General features: G+C 52.8%; 1 protein-coding gene across 6 annotated transcripts in view; it reads right to left on the bottom strand.

The window, feature by feature from the left end:
* Positions 1–26176, bottom strand: part of RGS3 (regulator of G protein signaling 3) — a 136772-nt gene that overhangs the window by 57895 nt on the left and 52701 nt on the right. For all 6 annotated transcript variants that reach the window (XM_061163365.1, XM_061163366.1, XM_061163367.1 and 3 more), the window contains 4 exons: positions 24298–24381; positions 17461–17572; positions 10615–10658; positions 3973–4095 (listed from right to left, as the gene is read on the bottom strand). In XM_061163365.1, the coding sequence (XP_061019348.1) occupies positions 3973–4095; positions 10615–10658; positions 17461–17572; positions 24298–24381 (363 nt within the window). The remainder of the gene's footprint in view (positions 1–3972; positions 4096–10614; positions 10659–17460; positions 17573–24297; positions 24382–26176) is intronic.

Below are 26176 nucleotides of genomic sequence, written 5' to 3' on the forward strand. Positions count from 1 at the left end.
ATCACTCACTATGTTATTTTAGAACCAGCGGCTGGCATATCTGTCGTCACCACTGGACCGCAGTTTCCCAAGGAGAGAAGGTGACAGATTCTTCCGTGCACTCCCAGCACTGAGGTCAGGGTGTCCCCTGAGCGGACGGAGCCAGCACGTGCTACACCCCACCCTCCCCTCCCTGACGGCTCAGTCGAAAGCCTGCTTTCCTTAGAGGCATGCTATTGGCCTGCCTGGGGCTATGCACGTGGTAAGGGCCCAGTGCAGGTTCACTGAGTGGACAATGAATGGGCAGCCAAGAGCTCCCCTCAAAGGACCCCAAAGGACCTAAACTAGAGTCCGGCCCAGAGCAGGCACCTATTTCTATGCTGCTGTGCCCTGCTTAGTTGCTCAGTCATGTCCGATTCTTTGCAACCCCATGGACTGTAGCCCGCCAGACTCCTCTGTCCACGGGGATTCTCCAGGCCAGAATACTGGAGTGGGTAGCCATTCCCTTCTCCAGGGGATCTTCCTGACCCAGGGATCGAACCCAGGTCTCCCACATTGCAGGCGGATTCTTCACTGTCTGTGCCACCAGGAAAGTCCAAGAATACTGAAGTGGATAGCCTATCCTTTCTCCAGGGTAACTTTCTGACCCAGGAATCAAAGTGGAGTCTCCTACATTGCAGGCGGATTCCTTATAGCTGAGCTACCAGGGAAGGCCATTTATGTCTATATTCGACTGAATAACCAACCCAATGTGTATCTGTCTCTCCCCATCAGCTTAGAACCTTAACAGACATCTGTGAGTTTTTCCAGATTAGCTTGGCAGCATTCCCCATGGTAGGCAGTTTAGTAGAAGTCACCCCAGGTGTGAGAAGACAGGTAGTTTACCCACAAGGGTAGATGAGGAGGCAAGAAAGGGTGAAGAGTGCGGACGAGGAGAGCGGGGTGGTGAGAAGAAGGGAGCTAGGAGAGGAGAGGAAGCCGGCCACTCATTTCTACAGCAAGAGGGAGCACGAAGGCCCACCTGGAGCAGCCTCCCACCTGCCGTGGTCAGCCAGGAGAGAGCCGGAGAAAGACAACGCAGCCGTGGAGAAGGGACGCAGTCGGAATGCTGCCTGTCTCCTTTTGTCCACCTGGTCCCAGCTGGGACCCCCAGACGCCCACACTGCAGCCCCCAGGTCACTGCTACCCTCAGACACAGCACAGAAAGCCTACGGCCGCCCCTCCCCACCACCACGAGGGGAGCAGACCTGGCCCCTAGAGGCACACATTTCATAGGCAATCGAGTGATGCAGAAATCTCCAGGGCAGAGTTCTCTGAAGGAGACTGGACGACCCCGGGTCCTCAGCTTTCATGGGAGTCACAAAGCTTGAGGAGCTGGGAAGAGCCACCTGACCAGATGGGACCACCAAGGCCCCAGCGGGAAGCTGCTGCCCAAGGTCACGCAGCAGGGAGCGGTACACCCACCTCGCGACTGTTCTCTACATCAACTTTCCTCCAGTACCCTCTGTCCTTCCCCAGGAGCATCTCATGTTCAGGGCATATCACATGTATTATGTTTTGCAAATGGGGGAAGAACTTTTGCATTCCTTGAGATGTTTCAGCATCAGCATGTTCCAAGGGTCAGCAAACACTATTAAAAGGAACAGGGTTGAGAAGGGGCAGCACGGGAATTCGGGGAGCTGCCTCGCAAAGTGTCTTTTCTCAGAAAAGCACTGGAGTTGGGGGGGACAAGGAGTGGCTTAGGCAGAGATTTCCATTCTGCGCACAAGGAGGAACAGTTCCAAAAAGAACAGAGAAATGGCATTAAAAAAAATAATAATGGCATGCTCCTCTAGCCAGGGCTTGAAACAGATTTCAAGCAAAAGAGCTCTGCTTGACCAGTGCGAGAAGCCAGTGTCCAGGTTCAGCTTGGCCTTCCCTCTTCTTTCTCCCCTGGTGGCGGCAAGTCTAGTAAAAACCCTGCAGCCCAGCCCTGGGCAAGGAGGTTCGTGGTCACCTGCAAGGCAGCTGGGACCTGATAGAGCTGAGCGCAGGGGGACAGCCTGTGCCGGCTGGACAAGCCACCTGGTCCAGTGGTTAAGGTGATTTTTTTTTTTGCTGAAACACTCCTGGAACCACATGGGGCTGGAGAAGATCCTATTTACTGGAACTTCTCTCAGGGAGCATTCTGCAAGCAACTAGAAGGAATGAACTGCTAAGACCCTTCAAGTGTGTATGATGTGGGTAGGGAAAGTGGGCAGTGAGATCCCTAAGGGGGCTGCCTAACAGAAGTTAGTTACTAATTGCTGCCCAAGGAGGGTGGGCCAAGTGGGGTGTGCCATCTGGGCAGTGCCTGCTCTCAGGTGAGGGGGCCATTTGAGGCCATCCCCATGGTTAGACCCACTTTCTTCTCCCTCCTCCAGCCCAGCACAGAGCTTTTTGTTAAGCACACATTTAAAAGAGCTTTAATCTGAAGTCACGTCCCGCTGTTGCCTGCCCAGGATGCCCATATATCCTGGTGCGGCCCTGAAGCCAGGCCCCAAACCCAGGGTCAGTCAACCAAGCCCGCAGCCCTTCAGGGACCCGCTTCTCAACCCAGCCTGCCTTCAGTCGCTCAAACTGTCCCCTGACTCCCCGACCGAAGATGGAGAGACTCCCCAAGGCGCTGAGAAGGCTGTTGCCAACCCAGAGCCGGCAGACAGAGAGGTGAGGCAGAAAGAACTTGCTCCTCAGACCAGGAGGAGCTAAGCCCAAAACACGAGAAAAACTGTTGCAAGCGTGCAACATCCGAGCAGCCGCCCCGGTGAGAAGTGGCCTGTTTTCTGATTGTGATCCACACGAGATCAAGGGGGCCAGGCAGCCCATAGCCTCGGCAGGTCTCTGTGGAGCAGCAGAAGCTGAGACTGGGAACCAGCCAGCTAAGCAGAAGCAACTGGGTCATGGTTGGCTGAGCACCTACTGAATATCAGGCACCGTGCTATGAACTGTGGACGCACCGTCGCCTTTCCTTCACACGACAACGTTTTGGAGAAGAAATTGTCCCCAGGTGGACCCCTAGGGACGCTTAGTGAGTGTTAAAACAAGATAACTGCCGAATCTGAGATTATATAATTCTCAGACACTATTTTAGGAGCTGCCGGCCACCACCACCCCGCCAGGGGTGTGCGGTCCCTTTCCCCACTCCCGTCCTTGGCAGCCTGCCCCGCCGGGCCATGCGCAGGGCGGCCTGAATGCGGCCGGAAGCAGCACGAGGCCTGCGAGTTGACCAGCTGCCGCTTGCTTTCCTTTACCTTCTCCCTGATTCCGGCCGGCCAACCACCTTGGCTCCTTTGGCAGCCAATCAGACCAAATCCCCAAATGGCCAGCACGTTCAGCAAGAGAAGGGACTCACAAACGGGGGATACAACTGTGCCTGGCGCGGGCATCCGGGGGACAGTGGGTCCAGCTCTGGGCCCATCACCCTCCACAGGCACAGGACCTGCTGCCTGTCCCCAGATCAGCTTCAGCTGGGAGTCTCTAAGCTCCCTGAGGCTCCAGCTGGCAGGGCCCCAGTCCCTGGAAAACTCCACTTGCCTCCACTTGGCTGTGGCCTGCATCGAACCAGTCATGGCTTCTTTCTGCCATAAGCGTCCCTTCCCAATTATGTCTGCCTCGGGCCAGTTTTAAACACCAGGGCGCTGTCCCTGGGCACGACCTAGAGGGGGGACCACGTTCCAGGCAGCAGTAGGAAGGCTGGCCCGAACTAGACCTTGCCACAGGCAAATTAGGGAACAGGGCCGAGAACTGATGGGTCACACTCAGTTTAGCTCTGCCGCGCTACCCGAGCGCCCTCGAACTCGCTCAGTAGATCCAGTGACACGCCAAGGAGAGAGACACTCTCAGCTTCTCGCCAAGAGCCTGCTGCCCAGTTCCAAGTTCTGAGCTCGGGCTGGTCCCAAGCTCAGTTCGGAGACTCGGGGGTCCGGGCTGGCCAGGGTGGGGGGCCGGGGCTGTGGCCCCCGGCGAGGCCCTTACCTTGCTGTTGGGGGATGGAGCCGCCAGCTGCTGCTGCTTCGCGATGTTCTCCGATAGGCACCAGCACACTCTCTTCTTCTGCTCCTGCGAGTGCGCTTCCAAAGTGAATAAGCACTCTGCCTTCTGACGTCAGAGGAAACAGAGAAAGGGGCAGTGAGGGCTGCTCCCTGGTTCAGGGGGCTCCCGGGCCCAAGCCCAACCCTAACCATCCAGTGGGTGAGGCTGCAGCAGGGCGGGGAGTGACCGCTGAAAGCCACAAATGCGCACACCAATCCCCGGTGACATCGAGGCAGCCAGGCGAGCAGGGGAGCTGGTTCGGGGGCCAGCTGGCAAGCCCGGCGCCCGTGGGCTAGGGGGAGGGAGACAGCGGTTCCCAACACAGTGGAGTCCTGTGGAGAGCCGCAGACTGCCGTGGTGAGGTCACCCCCGGGTACAGGCAGCACAAGGCGACCGCTGGGGGAAGCATGCGGGGGACCCAGAGGGCCGAGGTCTCTGCCCCTCTGACGTTCTGTGGGGCGAGGACCCCTCCCCAACCTTAGCACACTCATCTATTCACAAGACCAGGGTGAGATGGGTACCCACGCAGGACCTGGGTCCCTCCGGAAAGTCTTTGGAGAGCAGTCGCATGGCCTTCAGCAGCCCCGCTGCTGCCTGACACATGAGCTGGGTCTGATCAATGACTGTTCGGCTCAGTTGAGTGCAAGCTTCTGGCACTGCTGCCATTTAAATCTCGCTCTGCTATTTAACCTTGTTAAATGCTGCTATCTCATCTCCCCAACGAGACCCGAAACCCCTTCTAGGAAGGCCTTTTTCATCCAGGCCTGGTACAGTGCTTGGCCAGTCAAGGCCTCAGTGAGCTCTGGCTCCCTGGAGACTCTCGGAATGAGGTCAAATCCAGGCCAGCCTTGGCACAGGCACCAGGGAGCTGTGGGGACCCAGGGAGTCAGCCCCGAAGGAGCCAGAATGTGCTGGGGGCGGGGAGGGGAGGAACAACATGCCCCGCATTATCATCCTCCCCAGGACGCTCTGCGCAGGGAGTGGCGAGCTCTTTCTGTCTCCGCTGGAATTTGATTATAACCGCAGAGGGCTGCGATTTGATGAATTCATCCAGGGAGCTAAGAGTGTGAGCTGGATGGCTCAGAACAGAAAAAAGGACAGTGTAGAATTCTATGCAGTCCTTCCTTGTTTTGCAGTTGGATAGGACTGGTTTGAATCTCAGCTTTGCTGCTTCCTAGCTGTCGACCTCAGAGAAATCTGTAAGATGGGAATGACCATGATGTCACCTACCTCTCAGAGCTATCAGGAGGGCAAGCAATAACCCAGGCCTCAACAAACAGCTTCCCTGGTGGCTCAGATGGTAAAGAATCTGCCTGCAATGCAGGAGACTTGGGTTTGATCCCTGGGTGGGGAAGATCCCCTGGAGAAGGGAATGGCTACCCACTCCAGTATTCTTGCCTGGAGAATTCCATGGACAGAGGAGCCTGCAGACTGTAGTCCATGGGGTCACCAAGAGTCAGACACAACTGAGTGACTAACACTTTCAACAAACAGCAGCTATCTTCGTTATTAGTACTTCATTTGTTTAAGAAATATTTGTTGAGCACCTGTTTTATGTCAAGACTGTGCTAGGCCCCTGGGGGTGAAGAGGGAAATAAGAGAGGCTGAGTTCTTGCCCTTAGGATGGGGACAGACACAAGAAACAAACAGTGTAATTACAAACTGTGGAGAGGCCAAAAGGGAGAGGTCCTATCTGAGCCCAATAGACAGAGCCAGCCTTTCTGGAGGGGCAACACCCAGCCAAGGCTGAATGAGAAAGGGCTGCCAAGGAAAGTGCTAGGGAGAAACCATTCCAGGCAGAAGGAACAGCAAGTCAAGGCTCTGAGCTGGGATAGTTATCAGCCTCACGGAGTAGCGTTTGAGCACCTTTTCTCCGCTACCATCTGACACGGCCCTTAGGGATACCACCCTTCAGGCAAGGGCCACCTCCCAAACTAAGTATTCCCAGGGTGCCAGCCCCAAAGTGCTCAGAGTTGTCCTTCCTAAAAGCATCAGAGGAGAGCGGAAAGAAAGCCCCACCTCTTGGTTTCAGGGAACTGAGTGGATGTGGGGAGGCAATTATACCACTCAATAACAGATTTCCACTTGCCAGAACCCCCAGCCCACTGCAAGGAAGGACTCACCCCAAGATGCCCCAGAGAGAAGCCAGGTGGGGCAGGAGCTGCTCAGAGAGCCATTTGCTCCCTGTCTCGTCACATTCACCCAGCGAGGGGCAGGGCAGGGCAGGGCAGGGACTATGGTGCCTTCTCACTCGGAAACGCTGTCAGTGTGGAAAGGCCGCAGATTTGGCCCTGGCCCGAACCCCTGGAGGAAGGCATGGCAACCCACTCCAGTAATCTTGCCTGGAGAATCCCATGGACAGAGGAGCCTGGCGGGATACGGTCCGTGGGGTGGCACAGAATCGGGACACAACTGGAGCGACTTAGCGCGCACGCATGCGCGCACAAGCCTCCCAGGCCGGCCTCCACCTGGCTACTTGGGCTTCAGCAAATCCTTCCCACTCCCTGAGCACCAACTTCCCCGCTCTTTCTGGTCCAAAGCAGATTCTACCTTAATGATAATTCCCTTTATCTAAGTATCGATTTTAAAAAGCACCTTCCCATCCATGATCTTAAGAAGGTGTCTGAGGCCCCAAGGACCTGTACCTAGGCCCAGTCGGGGGTTGGGGCCTGGCTGTCTTAGATGCCCACACATTCTGGGGAGGCCCCAGCTTCCAAGCCTCCTAAGTGCCGCCTGGAGTTTGGGAGGCTGGCCTAGACGAGAGGGAGAGCCTGGAGCCAGCCCCCTCCAGGAAGGCTGAATTCCCATCTGCCTAAATCAGGGGCCCCCACTGCCTGCTTGGGTCTCTCGGTCCACTCTGTGACCTGACTCATCAGTTTGAACACCCATATACACTGTGTCCTCAAATATCAGGCTCCAAGGTCAAGGTTGTAAGCTGTCCTGAAACCTTCCTCAGGAAACTCACTTGGAGGCAGGGCCTCCTTGATCACCAGCTGGTGAGCTAAGTTCTCTCCCTATGCAACAGCACTGGGCCCAGACCTCTGCATTTAAACATATGTGTGTGTGTGTGTGTGTGTGTGTGTGTGTATGTGTGTGTTGAGTCGTGTCCAACTCTTTGCAACCTATAGACTGTAGCCCGCCAGGCTCCTCTGTCCATGGAATTCTCCAGGCAAAAATACAGGAGTGGGTAGCCATTTCCTTCTCCAAGGGATCTTCCTGACCCAGGTCTGGATTTCTCTTGTGTCTCCTGCATTGGCAGGTGGATTCTTTTGAGCAATCCCAAATCCAATTAGAAACCCGGCTCCTCTTGCCTTCCTTCTTTAAAACCCCATCTTGCCTCAACCTCCTTGAATTCAACCTCCATGCCTGAATTAACATTATCCTTATAAAAACTAAAACCTCTTCTACTACAATTTACGTTTGTTCACTTGCTGTGACAGATGTTCTCTTACTTAGTTCAATTCTCCCAGTGACCCTATGACATAGGGAGGAAGGAAAAACACAGCTGTTACCATCTTTTAGATGAGAAAACTCAGGCTCAAAGAGGTTAAGTCAGCAGCCCCGAGAAGTATCGGGAGAGGAGGGATTCAGAGTCTGTCTTCTGCCTCCTCCAGAACCTGCGATCTGGCCTCCTTTATTTAACAGTATATGTACATTACAAAGAATGTGAGATACTCCTCTTAGTTTTTATTTTAGAGGATCGACAAATCATTGGCGATGTCGCTAATGGAGAGTAAATGAATATGAAGAGCTCTCCCCCTGTTATGACGCTAACAGGAAAAATAGCTACCATTTATTGAGTACTCACCATGTGGCAGCTTCTGTGCTAAGTGCCTTGGACAGAGTATCTTATTGAATCTCATTTAATCACTGCAACAACCCTGTAAGGTAGGCCTCATCAGCTTCATTTCAGAGATGAGTATGTGACTTGCTCAGATCGCTCAGTTAGGAAACGACAGGGCCAAGGTTCCAGTCTAGGTCTTCCTAACCCCAAAGTGCAAACTCTTAAATTAATGCATCAAATTCTCTGCGGATAGTCCCTAACCCATGTGGCCTTTGACCCCATGCCCCTGGTACAGCCAGTCGTAGGCTGCATCTGTCTCTAGGATTTGCAGGGGCTGAGGGACACCTGTCCAAGGAAATTAAGGCCCCAGGGCCGAGGACTGCTCAGGACAATCCAACCCACTTGATAACTAACCAGGACCTACTGCTGGGGAACAATCGGAGCAGCCGCCCCCCAACCCCCGCCCGCCCCAGGCAGTTGGCGCTTTCTCAATGCAGACTGGAAAACCGTCCCTAAAATCCTGACTCTCTGGCCCTGGTTTCTTCTCTGGACACCCCTTGCGTGTTAGGAAGCAAAGAAAAAAACCACTTGCTGGAAATGCCAACTAAGACATGAGTCTGGAGTTCTCCGTGGGTTTCAAAACCACTGTTGGCAGGCTTGTTCCAGGCCGCAGGGCAGGCAGGGAGGGATCTTGTCTTCCGTGTGTTACAGACATGCCTTTTGTAAAGAACAGCCCATTAAGAGAAAAGAGAGGCTACTGGCTGCCTGTGAGCTTCAATCCTCCAGCCCCTTGGGGTCATACCACCTGACACATTACTGAAATAAAAGGCCCCAGATCAATATGCCTTCATCAGTCTTTGGAGGGCTAGGAGGTCACAGCTCCCTGGAAACCAAGGAGCAGAAGTGCTTTTCTCTGGGAAAAACAACCCCAGCCTGGCAGGGATAGCTCTCTTGGCATTAAAGAACTGGGAGCCTCATTTCAGGCCCCGCTGGAGAGAACTGGAATCCAGATGGGTGAGGCTGGAAAGGCAAAAAGCTCTGACGCTCCCCAGCCCGCCTCCCAGCCTCTGCTAGGCTCCTCTCTCGGCTCCATGCCAAACAGATTCACGCCAGCCCTGAAGCGTCTCCACCAGCTACTTCCTGTGTTCGGTGGGGATACGCTGACACGGGAGGCTACTGCTGCCTTTTCAGACCTCAAATGGCCATCCCAGGCTGCTAGGGTCCCCAGCTCAGCTCCAACAATGTCCACTGCCTTTTGGACTCCCTGCTGTCCCCTGCAGCTAACATCTCATCAACTGTCTTAACCTCAGGGGTCTGGTCACCTAAAGGGACATGCCTGGAACTGAAGGAATGATCTTCCAATCATAAAAAACATGCAAATTCCTTCTCAAAAGGGTGTGCTCCTCTTGGCCAGCCAGTGCAGACCAGGCCTCACCCATAACGTGCGGCCAGTGCACGCTCTCCCACAAGACCGACAGTTTCCCAGGGCTGTTGTTGGGTAAGACAGACAAACAGAAGCAGGGGGAAGGAATGGGTCTAACAAATCCCTGCTTGGAACTAGTAGCAGACTCATATGAACAGAGGTATAAGGAGTAAGAAAACTTGCTGCAAATTGAAAAAAATTTGTATGGCTCAGTAGTTCTGTTTTTCCATCACCAAGGCCTCCTTTGATTAAACCCCTTGGGTAATGATATTTTTGGCCACCTGATGTGAAGAGCTAACTCACTGAACAAGACCCTGATGCTGGGAAAGATTGAAGGCAGGAGGAGAAGAGGGCGACAGAGGATGAGATGGTTGGATGGCACCATCAACTCAATGGACATGAGTTTGAGCTAACTCTGGGAGATGGTGAAGGACAGGAAAGCCTAGCATGCTGCGGTCCATGGGGTCGCAAAGAGTCGGATACAACTGAGAGACTGAACTACAACAATAAATGATATTTCATCTCCCAAAACACATCAAGCAATAAGCTGTTTGCCTCCAGTTAGCTCAGCAAAGGCACAGTGTCCAGCTGAGTTTCTGACGGGACTGGGATAACCAGCCTCAGGAAGGGAGGAGCATCCAACCCACTGAGTGGGTGTTACTCCAGCCCAAATTCAGATGTTGGGTGGTTTCTTCCACATGTATTCTCTGGCCCAGGTAAAGGTACAGTTACCTTCAAGCCTTTTCAAAACATTGATAAGACCCTGCAGGAGGGGGATGTAGGTGGTACCTTCCAGAAAGAGAGGAGGAAAGAGGTGGGCACAAGAATCAGGGCCCTCTCTAGAGGACTGTTGTTGTTAGTCGCTCAGTTGTGTCCAACTCTTTGTGACCCCAGGGACTGTAGCCCACCAGGCTTCTCTGTCCATGGGATTTCCCAGGCAAGAATCCTGGAGTGGGTAGTCATTGCCTTCTCCAGGGGATCTTTCCGACCCAAGGATAGAACCCAGGTCTCCTGCATTGCAGGCAGATTCTTTAGCCACCATGAATAGGGCGATGCCTGACTTGACAGGCCACATCCTCATTGTGACCCTTACAGGGACTGGAGACCAGGAAGTCCTGAGCAGGAGACCACAGGGTCCCTCTTTCCCCTTTAAGCATTTTCATGTCCACTGCTCTTCTACACAGAGGTAAGGGACACTGGGGCAGAGCACTCTGGCCCATTCCACAGGGCGGGGCACTGCCATCGTGGACCTGCCCAGCACCACTGCAGGAGGAGGTGTGGAAACAGCCTCAGAACCTGGCACTAGCGCCCAGCCCAACATCTTCCTTCCAGCCCCGGGACACAGATCCTCTCCTCAAATTCAGCGGGAAGGACTCACCTCTGCGAGATACAGCACACAGAATTTCAGGTCTTCTGAAGAACCTTTGAGGGAACAAAAAGGAAGACTTGCATTAGAATTGGCTACAGAGTCAACCGTTTGCTTGAGCACCACCAGCTCTCTCACCCAGAGGGCTGAATGTGGTACTTCCTGTAAAAAGAGGAAGAAGGGGCGGGCTCTCGGGGCAGGGAAATCTCAGGAGGAAAGCCCACTTGGTCACTAAATAGGTTGAGGTACAGCTGGGAGGCCTCTGCCCGCAGGTCAGCCTGATCCAAGGAGTGCTAAGCTCTCCCTCCATGAGAGGTGGCCAGGAGCAGCCTCTGGGCACCACGCGCGGGGTGCAGGGCACTGTCAGCCGTCCCAGGAGGCGTCTTTCTCACCATGCCCCCTGGCGATGAGGGGCACGGAGGCAGCACGCTGCCTTTGTCGTTTTGAAATGCCACAAGGAGCCACCAAGGAATGCGTGGGCTATGTGGACCATGTGGTGGGGTGAGGGGAATCCCCGATCACAGGCTGGGTGGAGCCGAGAGATGGCTTCCCAGCCCAGGCCCAAGCCCTCAGCGTGTTCTCCTAGAGTTTTCTGGCCCTTGGTCTAGAATCCAACACTCAACCACTCACCCAACCCTCTGCACCTGGGCCACAGCTGGGAGGCCTGTCAGCCGCTTGCCTCTCCTCCAGCAGAGCAGCTGAGACGGAATGCCCACCCTAGGGCAGAAGGTGATTAGGTCTGCGTGCTACAGAAACACAAGAGCCAGGAGATAAGCCCCAGCTGTCGGGGAAGGCTTCCTGGAGGAGGTCCCTTTTGAGCTTGAACTCAAGATGGGAAGAAAGGGCACTCTGGAAGCTGGGAACAGCATGAGCAAAGGCATGGGGATGGAGAAGCACCAGCTGTGCTCAAGGGATCGCCAGGGTAAGGGAGCCCCGTCTCCTCCTCCAGGCTGCCTTCCCTGACCACTGCAGGCTGCTCCTCAGAACCTGGCAGCCCTCCCCACGGACCACTCATCTGAGCACAGGCCAGGGATGGTTAGCAATTTCCAGTATTTCAAGCATTCAATCTCACCGGGCAGGTTGTCCTTTTTGAGGCAAATAACCACACAGCATATACAACAGCAAACACTTAAACTGCCACAGAGCTTTAGCATACCCAGTGCTGGGTGCCAACCATGGCACCAAAAGTTTCATGTGCATAAACTGGACCTTCATGACAACCCCTATGAGGCAAGGATATGCTCACCCATGATTCATGTGAGGAAACTGAGGCAGGGGGGATGAGTAACACGCCTCAGGTAGAAGGGGAAAGAACCACGATTTATACCCAGGAAGCCTGGCCACAGAGCTCACACTCTGAACCACTGCACACCCAGCTCTCAAATGCTCACCACGTAGGCCTGACCCAGCCCCTTGTCTCCTTGAGCAAGCAGTTCAATGCTAGGCTCAAAGCAGAATGCTCAACAGACACTTGAATCACAGAAATGGTCAAAAAAAAAAAAAAAAACAAGAAACCCAAAACCAAAATGTATTGCAAAGTAAAAGTGACAAGCAAAAAAACAGATTTTTTTTTCCCCTAAAAAAGAGAAAAAACTTTTCTATTCCTAAGAAAAGTAGTAAATGAGGCCCTCATGTGGGTGGAGGCCAGGCCCTCTCGGAGCAAGTATATGGGCAGTTTCCTGGGCAAGTCTATCCCTAAGGCCAGGGATGCCAGCCAGAGTCAGATAAAAATAGCTCCTAAGTAAATGGGGGTTTGCTTTGGACTTAGAATAAATCCTTCTGCTTCTCCCCACCTAGAGATGGGCTGGTGGGGGGTGGTGGGGAACACTGCATAAGAAGTCAATCATGTTGAAGAAACCTCTAATTTCAAGTTTCTGCCAGTTACTTGTGTTGCTGAGGGTGGAGACAAGGGGAGGTGGTTTCTTTTGTTTAAGAAAACAACCAGGATGTTTCCTTGACCTTCCAGAAGCAGACTTTAGTGCCAAGGGAGAAACAAAAAGATCTGTGTAAGGAAATAAGAGAAATTTGGGTCTTAGAAGCTGGTGGTGAAAGAAGAGAAGGTTCTAGAAGGGAGGGGAAAGCCAGCATGCTGGGAGCCTTGGGGAGACAGGAGGCCAGGGTTGGGGGGATATGACCTAGGACATATATTCCCAGTGGCAAGGGATCACTGACGGATTGCCTTGAAACTTCTCTGTGCTTTGACACCCCCCACCCCCGCACCACACCCCCACATTACTGCAGACCCTCACTGACATCTGCTCCATGTCATGGCCTTGGGCTGGCAGCAGTCTGTAAGGACAGAATGGGGGCAGCACTCAGCATGGCTCAGAGCCTCACATAAGGACAGCAAGACTCAGAACCCAGCGGTGCCTGTAAGGAGCTGCAGCTGCAGAAAGAGGAGGCTGCAGGGTGACTGAGCCAGGGGAGAAACCTCAGCCCCACCAGAAACCCTTCCAGAACCCAGGAGTGGGCTCTGGACCTTCCAGAGTATGGAAACGGGGGCGAGTGTAAAGGAAAGGGGACATGAGGCAGCACACATTTGGGCTTCCATTCAACACTCCAACCACTTGCATCATTCTGAAGTTTAACAAGGACACTTGGTTTCTGGGTGAACCCAACCAAGGAAAGTGGGCCGTGGACCATGGGCTGGTTAGCAAGTAGTTTAGTTAAGTTGCTAAGATGTGTCCAACTCTTGAGACCACATGGAATGTAGCTTGCCAGGCTCTTCTGTCCATGAGATTCTCCAGGCAAAAATATTGGAGTGGGTTGCTATTTCCTTCTCCAGGGGACCTTCCTGACCCAGGAATCAAACCCACGACTTCTGTATCTCCTACATTTGCAGGTAGATTCTTTACCAAGTGAGCTAAAGGGGAATGGGCTATGCAAGGGCGATCCTCAATCGTGGGCTAGGGAAGCCCAGAACTGGCTTCCTGGTCCAGGTCTGACCCCTCTGGCACTTTCCCAGAGCCTTTTCAAGCCTGGCCTTAGATCCCAAATCAATCAGTTACCAAGTCCTCTCCACCCGTGAGACAGGCCAGGAAAGCTGTTGTCTCCATTTTCCAGATGCAGAAACAGGCCCAGGGAAGCAAAACACCTTGCAGAAGGCAAGCAGTGGGCAAATGGCAGAGCTGAGACTTGAACCGAGGACCACCTGCCGCCAAAGCCCATGTTCTGACCACGAGGCCATACTCTGTCCCTCTCCCGGTTTACTCATCGGTCATTTCACCAGGCCAGGGGCTCCTTAAGTGGGACTATGTCTCTGTCTCTGCTATTACCCTGGCAGCCAGCACTGAGCAGGGTTCTGAGGAGATGCTCAGAAAATGTCAACCAACTAAATTTAACTCCGAGCACTCCCGCAGCCGGGGCCCAAGCAGCTGAGGCTCCAAGATGGGGCGCCTGGGCTCCTCAGGAAGGTTGGGGAACCCAAGAACCAGCTGGACATTTCCAGGCCATCCTGAGAGACCAGGGCAGGTCAGGAAGACACACTGTGGGCGGGATGCGGGCCGCCTGGGAGGCAGAAACACAAAGAACAGCAAAGCCAGTGGGCGGCAGAGGCAGGAAGAGACCACAATGGGCCCTGGCTGACCGGAGATGTCCCAATTGTTAGCGCCAGCTCTCCGCCTGTTCCCATTACACTGCCTTTCAGCCCCGGCTGAAGCTTGGGAGAAGCTGGGCAGGAGGAGGGAGAGCAAGGTTTAAGTGGTCACCAGCCGGAAGCGAGGGAGGCGTGCACCCCAACCCCCAAACGCAGGCCTCGCTTTCCGTCTCCCTTCAGACCTTCATTCATTCACCCAACAAATATTCACTGGGCACCCATGATGTTCCATGCCCAGGCCCAGCCCTGGGAGTGGGCTTGGCCAGCAGAGCCAGCACCCTTCAGACACGTCACATGGAGAGTCCTTGTTCCCTGGGTGGGGCAGACTCTCCTCTGCCAGGGAACAGCCCTCGCCAGCCCCAGCCCACAGGAAAGGCTGGGTGTGCTGTGTTTACCATCTCCTCTGCCCCAAACTGAACTCCCCATACATGTCGATTTGAAAGAGACAAGAAACCTTAGGAGTCACCGGCAATGTTCATCAGAGACCATTCTGCCAAGAGAGGCTCCAGCTGAGGCCGCAGACAGATCTCCTAAAAGCTAGCCTCGTTGCTGCAGCAAGTCTCTGGGGGCGTGGCGGAGGCGGGCAGGAGTGTGGACGCCAGGACTCGGGACACTGGGCCCAGCGGCTCCAACTCCAACGGCTGGAGAAGGGATGGCTGGGCTTCTCCGACCCCAGGACCCACAAGGCTGTCTCAGGGAGCGGGGGTGGGGGTGGGGGGGTGGGGGGGAGGCGCGGGCAGGAAAGCAGGCGAGAGCTCCACAAATGCCTGGAAAGACATCTAAAGCGACCTAAGCGTTGGAACATGCACCTTGAGAGCTCAGCGTCTCTGGGCCATTTCCTTTGCTCCCAGTAGTTCCTGAACTCCGTGGAGAGCCATGCTTGCTGGGTTTGCTGACTGACACCGCTGAAGAAAGGTGAGACGCTTTGCACCAGAACATCTGGCTGGCAACCCAGGACAGGCATATGCACACAGACACACGTGCACGTGCACACACACTCACACCCCTCACATAACAACCCAATAAGCTCCAGTGGCTGTGGGCATCTCTCCTGAGCAGGGCTGGCCGTGGCCACCCCCAGTCTCCAGCCCTGGGAGGCCATGACCGCACAGGTGACTTAGCAGAGGGGAGGTTTCTCCACAACACCCCAAGGCCTCACACCACCCACCCTGGCCAGCCACCACGCAGTGGTAGATGGCACTCACCCTGCCTCTCCCTTCAAGCCTGGAGTTGTGGCCTCCAGGAAGGGAAGAGTCAACCAGTTCTCAATAGACTCCACCCACCCCGTCTCCCCAAACCCTGGCCCAGGCCAGAGGTGGAGGCCAGATGAATGGGCACTGGCCATCTTCTCACAGCAATCTCAGGGCCGTGTGGGCACGTCAGGGCTGGGAGGGAACGTGAAGGACTGTGTTCCAACCTCGGCTACTGAAAGAGAAACTGCAGCCCAGAAAAGGGAGAAAGGACCAGCTGACGCTGTTCCCCAGGTCAGCAGCAACGCGGAGCCGAGGACCCTCCCCTCCCAGAAATGGTCCTCAATTCTTCCTCTGCCCTATGGCTCCCAACCCCCACCCAATGCACAGCCAGTTTGTAACTCTTTTCCCTCCCTCCTTGCAAGAGGCTGAGCAGACCAGGGTCCTGGGCTTGCAGGCCCCAGAAGTGTGTAGTGAGCACAACAGAACAAGAGATGGCTCAGGTGGTAAAGAATGAGCCTGCAATGCAGGAGACCCGGTTTCAGTCCCTGGGTCGAGAAGATCTCTTGGAGAAGGGAACGGCTACCCACTTCAGTATTCTTAACTGGAGAATCCTATGGACACAGAAGCCTAGTGGGTCACAGTCCATAGTGTCCCAGAGAATCGGACACGGCTGAGCGACTAACACACTTTTCACTTTCGTTCTTTTCATCAATCAGCGTGTATTACCACGCACAGCCTCCCACCAGCACCCCTCAAATCTGACAGGGTCCTAGATTGTGTGAGCCGGGGGTGGGCAGGTGTGTGAGTGCATGTGTGTCCAAAGGGTGGGAGGGGCATGGGAATGGGTGTGCAGGGGAAGCTGGGTGTGAGGGATGGGGGGCGGGGCAGGGGGGTGGCTGCAGGAAAGTCAAGGGCAGAGTCGCCCCCATCCTGCAGGCACTGGGGGGCTCCCTGGAACCTCAGGATCTGAGCTGAACTTGCTCAGAGGGCTGCTCCTCACCATGACCTTGGCCAGGCCCAGCCCGCCCCGCAGGAGAGCCTCGGCCCCCATCGAGGTGACTTGCTTTTTCCCCTCGGTGGCCGCCCTGCTCAGTGGGCAGGAGGAAGCTAGAGGCAGAGAAGGAGAAGTTGTAAGTGACTTCCTGTGGGGCTGCGAAGAGTGGAGGTTCTCACACGGCCTGGGTTTCTAAGGAGGAAGAGCAGTCGGGGCACCGAACACACAGGCCGGGTTTGCAAACAGGCAGGAAGTTTTCCTGGAGCACAAGCCGTCAAAACAAAATTCTTTTGCTGGGTACTGTTTTCCTCCCTGCCCCTGCCACCCGGGCTCAAACAGGTCTGCTGTTGTTTTCATAACCTGGGAGAGGAAACCGAGCCTCTTTCAGCAGAGACCTCGGGCGCCAAACCAAACCACTCAACAGATCCTCCCGTTGGTTGCCCGTTCCCGAGTGGAGGGCAGGGCCACTGTGGCAAGTTCAGGTAGAGACTCACTCCACACTCCCACATGCTCCTGCTTGCCAGCCCCGGCCAGCTCCTTGCACCAGTATCCCAGGCTCTGGCCTGGGCCATGTGGCTGGGGGAAGCAGCAGTGGTCTCCTGTCCTGGATGTGTGTGGTGAGTCGGGAGCCACGAGCATTGCCTAGGTGCGCGGTGTGACCCAGTCACTTTGCATAAACAACCAAATTTAATCTAATCTCCACTGCAACCTTCTGAGATACTACTGGCATCCTCACTTGCACATGAGGAAGCAGGCTCAGAGAGGTCCAGGAACTTGCCTGAAGTGACACAGATAGCAAGGGGCCAGGCCAAGATTGGAACACAAGTCTGTATGAATCCAGCACTCTTCCCACTCCACTCCCGAGCCTTCCCAAAACCTTGCTGGAGCAGAAATCTCCCTGCAAAGTTCAGGGTCTACAGCGGGGACTGCCAGCCTAGACTGGAACACCAGTGACTGACAGCCAAATCCACGGGCGGGGACTGACCACACATCCCTTCCATCCGTGCTGCCCAGACCAGGAGAAGGACTCAGGGCGAGAGCGGAGGCCGTCCAGGGCGTCTCGGGCAAGCACTCACCTTCCTGCAGCTTCACGCTCTGGAGGTAGAGAGGGTTCCTTAGGACGTTGCAGCGGCCCGGCTCATCCTCCTTGGTGAAGAGCAGCAGGTCTGAGTAGGCAAACAGTGTCACCTGCATGGGGAGAGAGCAAACAGAGCCAGCTGCCCCGCAGTCCCGGAGGCCAGAGCCACAGGCTCCCCTGGAGGGCCAGAGAGCAAGCTGCCATCATCTCGTGTCTCTGTTATCTCGGGCAGAACCAGGAGCAGACGCTCAGCGTGCCTGCTCCTCATCGTGGGAAAAGCTAACAGAATAAAAATCAGCCTTCATCCTCAACCTCCAGGCCTGATGACCTCTGCCTGCCTGTCAACATAGCAAATGGATGGGGGAAAGTGGAAACAGTGACAGATTTTCTTGGGCTCCAAAATTACCTCAGATGGTGACTGCCACCATGAAATTCAAAAACACTTGCTCCTGGGAAGGAAAGCTATGACAAACCTAGACCGCGTATTAAAAAGCAGAGACACTGCTTTACTGACAAAGGTCTGTCTAGCCAAAGCTGTGGTTTTTCTATTGGTCATGTACGGATGTAAGAGTTGGACCATAAAGAAGGCTGAGCACCGAAGAATTAATGCTTTCAAACTGTGGTGCTGGAGAAGACTCTTGAGAGTCCCTTGGACAGCAAGGAGATCAAACCAGCCAATCCTAAAGGAAATCAACTCTGAATATTCATTGGAAGGACTGGTGTTGAAGCTGAGGCTCCAATACCTTGGCCACCTGATGCAAAGAGCCAACTCATTGGAAAAGACCCTGATGCTGGGAAAGATTGAGGGCAGGAGGAGAAGAGGGCAAAAAAAGGATGAGATGGTTGCATGGCATCACTGACTCAATGGACATGAGTTTGGGTAAACTCCAGGAGATAGTGAAGGACAGGGGAGCCTGGCATGCTGCAGTCCATAGGGTCGCAAAGGTTCAGATATGACTGAATAACTGAAAAACAACAAGCCTCTCAACAGCCAGACACCCCACAGGCCCACCTTCCTGACCAAATGCCTCTGCAATCTCCAGACCCGGGTCCTCAGCTTGGAGCCACCTTGAGCTGCAAGAGATACCACATTCACATGCATCCTCCTCTAAGTGTCTGGCTGAAAGAGCACTAGACTTGGAGTCAGAACTCGAGGCTCCTGTCCCACTAAGTAGCCATGAAAACTTGGTGAAGTCCCCAAATCCCTTCAGCCTCAGTTTTTTCATCTGAGAAAAACACGCAAACAGGGGGAAAGTCCCTGCCAGGCTCCCTACAGGCTTCTTTCATACGCCCTATGTAGACTATGAATTGAAGCATCATGCCACATGCATGTTCTTACCAAGTTCCTTGCAGATAATTTCAACTTCATCCATGCACAATCACTTCAAGAAAAAGTCAGTTACTTACACTCCAATACAGACACGCACAGAACTTTTATCTCTTTGATGCATTAGCCTCTCCAAAAATAAAGGGGAAAGATATTTTTAGACATTATAGGTAAACCACCAGGCATGCTCCACATATTTTTATGCTAAAAAAAAATCCACTTGATCCTCTAATGCCAGTAAAGATTACACTGAGCTTTGTTTTGCAAATCCTGCAGTGGCCTTTAGTCAAAAGCAATAAAAAATCCTATTTTAGGTTCTCTGAAGAAAACAAAATATTATTATGTGGACTTCCCTTTGAGGTATCAAAATCTGACATTTCACATCGTCTGGAGTGGGAAGAGTCTGCCAGAGAGTTGGCATGCACTACGGAAGGGCCACAGTGAGTGTGCGCTGGCTTGTTGCTCAAGTTTAGATGGTCAACATGCTGCCATTTAGCTGTCAGACTGTTAGAGATGACCTAACAACTCCACCTCTAAGACTCTAGCCTATAGAAATTCTTACAAGGACATATAAATGTGAACATGTAGGAATGCTCTCAGTAGCATTTTTGTAATGAAAAAAGAAAAGGACATAAATGCCCATTAAGAGAAGATGAATAAACTAAATGATGCTACCTTCATATGGTAGAATTTTATGCAACTATTAAAAGAATAAAATAGAGCTCTGTGGTCAGAAATGGAAAGCTGTCTGTCATATATCAGAATACTGCAATGTGCAAAAATACCTAGCACATAATTCAAATTTGTAAAGCAGAACTGTAAATCTGTCTATATTTTGGAAAATATTTATTTATTTGGCTGGGCTGGGTCTTAGTTGTGACATGCAGGACCTCCATTGCATCATTTGGGCTCAGTAGTTGTGGCCCATGGGCTTAGCTGCTCAGCAGCACGTGGGATCTTAGTTCCCTGACCACAGAGGGAACCCACGTCGCCTACATTGGAAGGTGGATTCTTAACCACTGACCTCCAGGGAAGCCCCATAAATCTGTCTATATTTCTACATACTTTCATGTCTAAGATACTCATCACAGACTTCACTGTGGGGAGGAGGATTTTACTTTATACATTTGTCTGATTTGCATTATTTGGCAATGAGAACCTGTTACTTTTGTAATTTAAAAACACGTGTTTTTCTTAGGATGACTTGGCACACAGAGGTTTGGCAGAATCTGGGCCATAGAGACAATAGAGGGCACCCTTGAGCAGGAGGCTCCCCGGGGGCTATGGCTTCTCCTACGGAGACCGAACATGAGGACTCCTGAGCGCTCGGCTGGAAGGGCTCCTGTGGGGACCCTCTCCAACCCCCTTCCCATCACAGCCCTGACCCAACCCGGCCCACAGAAGTCTCCGTTTATTGAGCACTTACTTTCTGCTTGGTGGATCCTCACTTGTACACATCACTGCCCTCACGGATAGAGGAGGACCCTGTATCTCCAAGAGGTTAAGTGACCCGTCGGAGGCCACACAGGCAGGGACGGACCAGTGCCCAGGTCTGGCTGACCCCAGAGCTCTCACAGTGTGGGGAGGCAGCAACATGCCTACAGCTGTCCCATCCCTGAATGTGAAAGAATCCGAGCTGGGCCCCAGAGAGAGGGGCGATGGAGACAAGACCATGAAGTTAAGGGAGGGGACGAACATGGGCCAGAGTGCAGAAGGATTTTAGGCATTGGCTCCTGAGAAGAAGACGTCAGCATCCAAGCACCGGAAAAGAGAAAGGCTCTGCACTAGGCGCCCACGAGGCAAACTCTCAGGCTCCCCTGACCGACTCAGTGGAAATCTGGAAGCAGCCTCCGGACCCACAGGGAAGCTGGCAGGGGAGGGGTCAGAGGAGACAGTCTGTGAGGAGCCCAAAAAAAAAGAAAACCAGCCCCAGCCCACGAGAGCCAGCTGGAGGGCACTTGAGAAGAGCCGCTAGCAAGGTGAGAAAAGACCCAGGCCACGGCTCTGGTCCAGATTCCCAGAGCGGAGAATGTGGTCTAGACAGGAAGTGATTAAGGCCTGAATGAAGAATTTCCCCAAAAGTCGGGTCAGGGAAAGGACAGAGCTGGCGCACAGTGGGAGGCAGGGCAGAGAGGCCAGCGTGCCCGGGGAGGGCAGGTGGGCCCCTCTCCCACCTCACTGCATCCCACGAGAAGTCCCAGCAGCCCAGAGCAGTGACGTTCCATCTCCACAGCCCAGGGACCGGCTTGCCTCCCATAACAGGCTGTGGGGGCCGCCGGGTGGCTCCCCACACTTGCTCCAAGGACACTTCTGTTTCCCCAAAGAGTCAAGAGTTGAGGGCTTGTTTGGTTAGGAAATCCTTGCAACTTAAAGGATCACTAATCCCACGTGGTCCTAACCAAGCTTCTTCCCAGCATTCTTACCTAAGGGCAGGTTGGCAGAAAAGATCTTGGTGCCTGAGTTAATGGTAAACTCAGTGAGTCAGCGTGTCAAGTTAGGGTGTGTCCCCAAGCCCCACGGAGCTCTTGGAACCTCGAACACAGGGCCTGGCGCCATTGCAGATGCTCGATAACCAGTATTTGAATGTAGAAATGAGGCTGTGCCCAAACGCTGGTTTGGTCTCAGGGCACATTAATCAAGTCTGTGACTTCTGGGAGCAGGTGTGACGAGGGCAGTTCAGGGTGTGGGTTTGGATCAGCTCGTGAAGCATGCCCAGAGAAAAGAGGGGACAAAGAACCAAGGGGGAACATTCCAGGAGGTAAGCTTTCCGTCAAGCACCAGGGAGAACTTGAGACAAATCAGCGCTCTCTAGTAAGAAAACCACTGTCCAGAGGGACTGCTTCTGCAGACTCAAGAACAGCCTGGAAGACAATCAGCTGGAAAGTTCCAGGGAAGCAGTTAGAACAGGATGACTCCTGAGGACCCAGCCTTCGCTGTGATTCTCCAAACTTATCCAAACTCCTCTTGAATTGCTTTATATTTTTGACCCAAATAGCATGACAGGCTACCAAGATATTTGCTTCCTGTCATATTTCAAGACAAAGAAATGTATTATTTTTACTTGTCTTCAAATTTCTTCTTTCGATCTTCAGAAGGTGTCTCTTAGTTCTAGGGCTCCAAAGACCCACTGGATGAAGAACTTTTGGATAGACTGTTAACTATCATCAGACCCTGGCTTCAGCTTCTGCTTGTTAATCTGTTTTTAAACAAACACACCAGAGGCAGCATGGGATCCTGGAAAGCAGTGCCGAGCCAGAGAGATCCCAAGTGCTAACTGTGGCTACATCTTTTGGGAGTCTTGAGACTTTTGCATGCATGCTAAGTCACTTCAGTTGTGTCCAACACTTAACGACCCCATGGACTGTAGCCCACCAGGCTCTTCTGTTCATGGGATTCTCCAGGCAAGAATACTGGAGTGGGTTGCTATGCCCTCCTCAAGGGATCGTCCCAATCCAGGGATCGAATCCACATCTCTTTTATCTCCTGCATTGGCAGGCAGGTTCTTTACACCTAGTGCCACCCTGGGAAGCCCATTGGGTGCTGGTTAATCTCACTGGATCCTTGGTTTCATCTACTAATTGGGATCAAATGTTCCTCTCTTCAGGAAGCTGCAAGAATTAATCAGGACCAGGATTTCCCTGGTGGTCCAGTGTCTAAGACTCCATGCTCCCAATGTAAGGGGCCCAGGGTTTGATCCCTGCTCAGGGAACTAGATCCCTGTTCAGGGAACAAGCTGCAACTAAAGACCCTGAATGCCACAATGAAGACCCAGCACAGTCAGATTAACAATTAAATGTTTCAGAAAAAAAAAAAAGAGTTAACTGGAATTAAGTATGGAAAGTGAAGCTGAAGTCGCTCAGTCATGTCCGACTCTTCGCAACCCCATGGACTGTAGTCTACCAGGCTCCTCCGTCCGTGGGATTTTCCAGGCAAGAATACTGGAATGGGTTGCCATCTCCTTCTCCAGGGGATCTTCCCAACCCAGGGATTGAACCCCGGTCTCCCACATTGTAGGCAGACGCTTTACCGTCTGAGCCACCAGGGACCCAGTATGGAAAATGCGTACACAATAAGGCAATACAAGAAGTGTTTAATGTTTGTAGGCTTAATGGTGAGTGAGGGAGGGAACAAAACAGCACATTTGGACATACAGGTGTACTCCAGGGTGGCTGCCATTTCTAACTGTCTTCTTCTGAGTCTTGTGAATTTGTAGCCACACCTCTCTTTCTGACCTTCGGCTACCTGACTAAATTCCACTACACATTTACTCACCAAGAACAGCTCCAAAGGACTTCCTGTTCTCAGAACTGAAATCCCCCTCAACAGATGAAGTTTTACTCCCATGGAGGCAATTCAGAAGTTATGCCAAGGTTCTTAAGAAAGTTCCGGAAGAGGAGGTCCAGAAATGTGGTAAGCGACACCAGTGTGGTGGAAATAAGCCCGCGGTCTCCCCAGGGAAACCCCCCTGAAAGAGACAATGCTCACTTGGAAAATATGAGTTCTGATCTGCTTGTCGAACAAAGAAAATGACAGCTGCCTGCTTTCGCTGCAGCTACACAAAATGTCCCAAATGCTGAGGCCGAAACGCCCTTCGAGATCAGCCGACCTCAGACTCTGCCATGGCTGCCTCAGACACACACACACACCCCCACTATTCAGATGGGAAGACTGAGGAAGAAGGAAGAAGTCGTTAAGTGAGCCAGCAGCAAAACAGAGCTGGCTATAATCTTTCTGCCTTCAAGTTTCCTGATCTTTCCACCACCCAAAGCTGCCTCTCAACTCAGCCAAACCACACTGCCAGCTCTGAATCAGGGCCTGATTGGCAACAAGCCCCCATTCTCTCTTCAAGGCTCTCAGGAAACCAGTCAGATCCCAGGGATCCAACCTCTGTTCCCAAGTAGACTTAAACTCACGAAGACTGAGCCGGAACCTGGCCAACTCTGGGGACTGTGGAGGGGAGTGAAATCCCCCCAGTAAGAGATACGCCGGGGCCAGCTCCTAGGAAGAGCGGCGTGGCCTCCACACCCAGGCCTCTGATGGCCAAGCTAGAGCCATAGAGAGATCACAGGCTTATCCCTCCAAAGAGGATTTGTGGTGTGGGTTAATACACACCCAGAGAATCCGGGTAAGGACAGATGCTCTTCTAAAAATTCTCTTTGGCTAACAGCTTTAATCTTGTCACCCATAAAGTCATTCGTCACAGCTGGGCTGAACTGCCATCTCTTCTGCTCCTTAGAGGAAGTTGGGGTAAACAGTGGAATGTCATTAGGGGTTGGGAAAATCTTTTGACCGCCAAAGACGGACTATATAGCTTTGAGAGGTGGTGAATTCCCCGTCCCTGGATGTATCTAAGGAAACGTTGGTAGAGGAGAGCACGGAAAATTTTTCAGGTCTTTCCTACCCTGACTGTACCATTCTGCGACCATCAAGAAAAGGGGAAATGGAGGGGCCTGGAAGACGGCTGGTGAACCCCCCGGGACCCTCGCCGGGGGAAGGCGCGTGTCTTACCTCGGCAGCCTTGTTTCGCCCCTCGTACAACAGCAGCTCCTCTGACAACAGGAGGGTCCGGGCGGGGTTACAGAGATCTAAAGGCTGCAAACAAAGGCAACCGTTCACAGAGGCCTGGTGGAGAAGGTGGGTGGGGGCGGGGGGGAGGCAGCCTGCCAAAGCCCGCCGCAGAAGACTGCCAGCCCTGCCCCCACACCCCAAGAACCCACACGCCCCCTCATACACGGACAGAAACAGAAAGACAGAGGCACTCATCCTGGGCGGAACTGCCGCTGCGACCTTCCCCACCAGCCTTCACACACTTGCCGCAGGAAGTCGGACCACATGGCCAGGCCTCCCCCAGCTCCCCGACTGCACTGAGCTCCCCGGCCCTCCCAGCCCCCACACTCCCTCCTCGGTCCTATTCATGCTGTCAGGCCCAGGCTCTCAGGACGCCTCTGGCAGCAACCCAAGAGCCTCAGGCCAGGTTTGGTCACTTGAGTGCCTTTGAAGGCCAGGTCAATGCCTGCTCCACATTCATTAACACACTTGAGTTCACGGACTCCTTCTCTGTCGTCAGTTCCCAGGGACCAAGTCTCACCCAAACCTCTCACCCCACTCCATGACCCTGCCCCATACCCACTGCGGGGCCCCACCTCCCACTCTTATTGGTAAAGAACCTGCCTGCCAATACAGGAAATGTAAGAGAGGCAGCTTCGATCCTTGGATTGGGCAGATTCCCTGGAGGAGGGCATGGTACCCCGCTCCACTATTCTTGCCTAGAAAATCCCATGGACAGAGGAGCCTGGTGGGCTACCGTCCATAGAGTCACATAGAGTCAGACATGACTAAAGCAACTTAGCATGCACAGGAAAGCACATATAGACAGTAAAACTAAAGAAAAGCAAGGAAATGATTATCATAAAGTCAGACTAGTGGGTACATCTCTGGGCAAGGAGGGTATTACAGTCAGGAAGAGAGACACACGAGCTCTGGAGTGGTGGCAATGGTCTAGGCCTTTTTCTTAGTGGAGATCTACTTTATAATTACTCATGAAACTCTCCATTTAAGTGTCAAGCCATTTTTGGCTTGTCTATTTTACAACTCAAAAGTTTTTTGACTTCTTAAAACTAATTTTACTTTTTTGGTAAAAATTTTAAAATGAAAAATAGGCCCTGTGGATTCCAAGACCTTTGTGGTTACATCCCAAGAAAGAGGAGAGATGGAAAGAACGGCAAAGGGCAGACCCTGCCTATGGAGCTGTCTGGGGAGAATCATGTCACCTGCCAGAGATATGCTGCACGCATCCTAAAAAGTATGAATTCAAAGATTCACTGGCCAGTGACAGGCCCAGAAGGATGCCAGGGAGAGCAGAGAAGGCAGGCATGGTCAGAAATGAAGCTCTTGGGGCCATGCCTCCTCTAGGCTGCTGATGAGAGGATAAACTGAGTCTTTCTGCAAAGCAATTTGTCAAAATATGTATAAAGAGCTTTTAAGATGTTTATGACCGATGACCCAGTCATTTCACTTCTAGGAATCTCTCCCAAGGAAAATAATCTGAGAGGCAATTCATGCATGAGGATTTTCATCACAGTTATTTACAATAACAAAAGGGCAGACATAACATAAGTGTCTGAATAGAAGAGAGGACTGGTTAAATAAATATGAAACATCCATGTAATAGTGTCCAACCACCACAAAACACAGATTCAAAGAATATTTAACAATGTAGGAAATGTTCATGCTGCAATTCTTGTTTTAAAAAAGGCAACAGAATAGAAAATGTACAATACAGTCTATTTGGGGTTTTTAATATGACATGCACAGGAAAGATATCTAAATGCTCACATGAGTTATATATCTGGGTGATAGAATAAATAAAGGTTTGGAAATGGGAGAG

This window comes from Dama dama, chromosome 16 (genome assembly GCF_033118175.1).
Source record: "Dama dama isolate Ldn47 chromosome 16, ASM3311817v1, whole genome shotgun sequence".
In the NCBI taxonomy this organism is placed as follows: domain Eukaryota; kingdom Metazoa; phylum Chordata; class Mammalia; order Artiodactyla; family Cervidae; genus Dama; species Dama dama.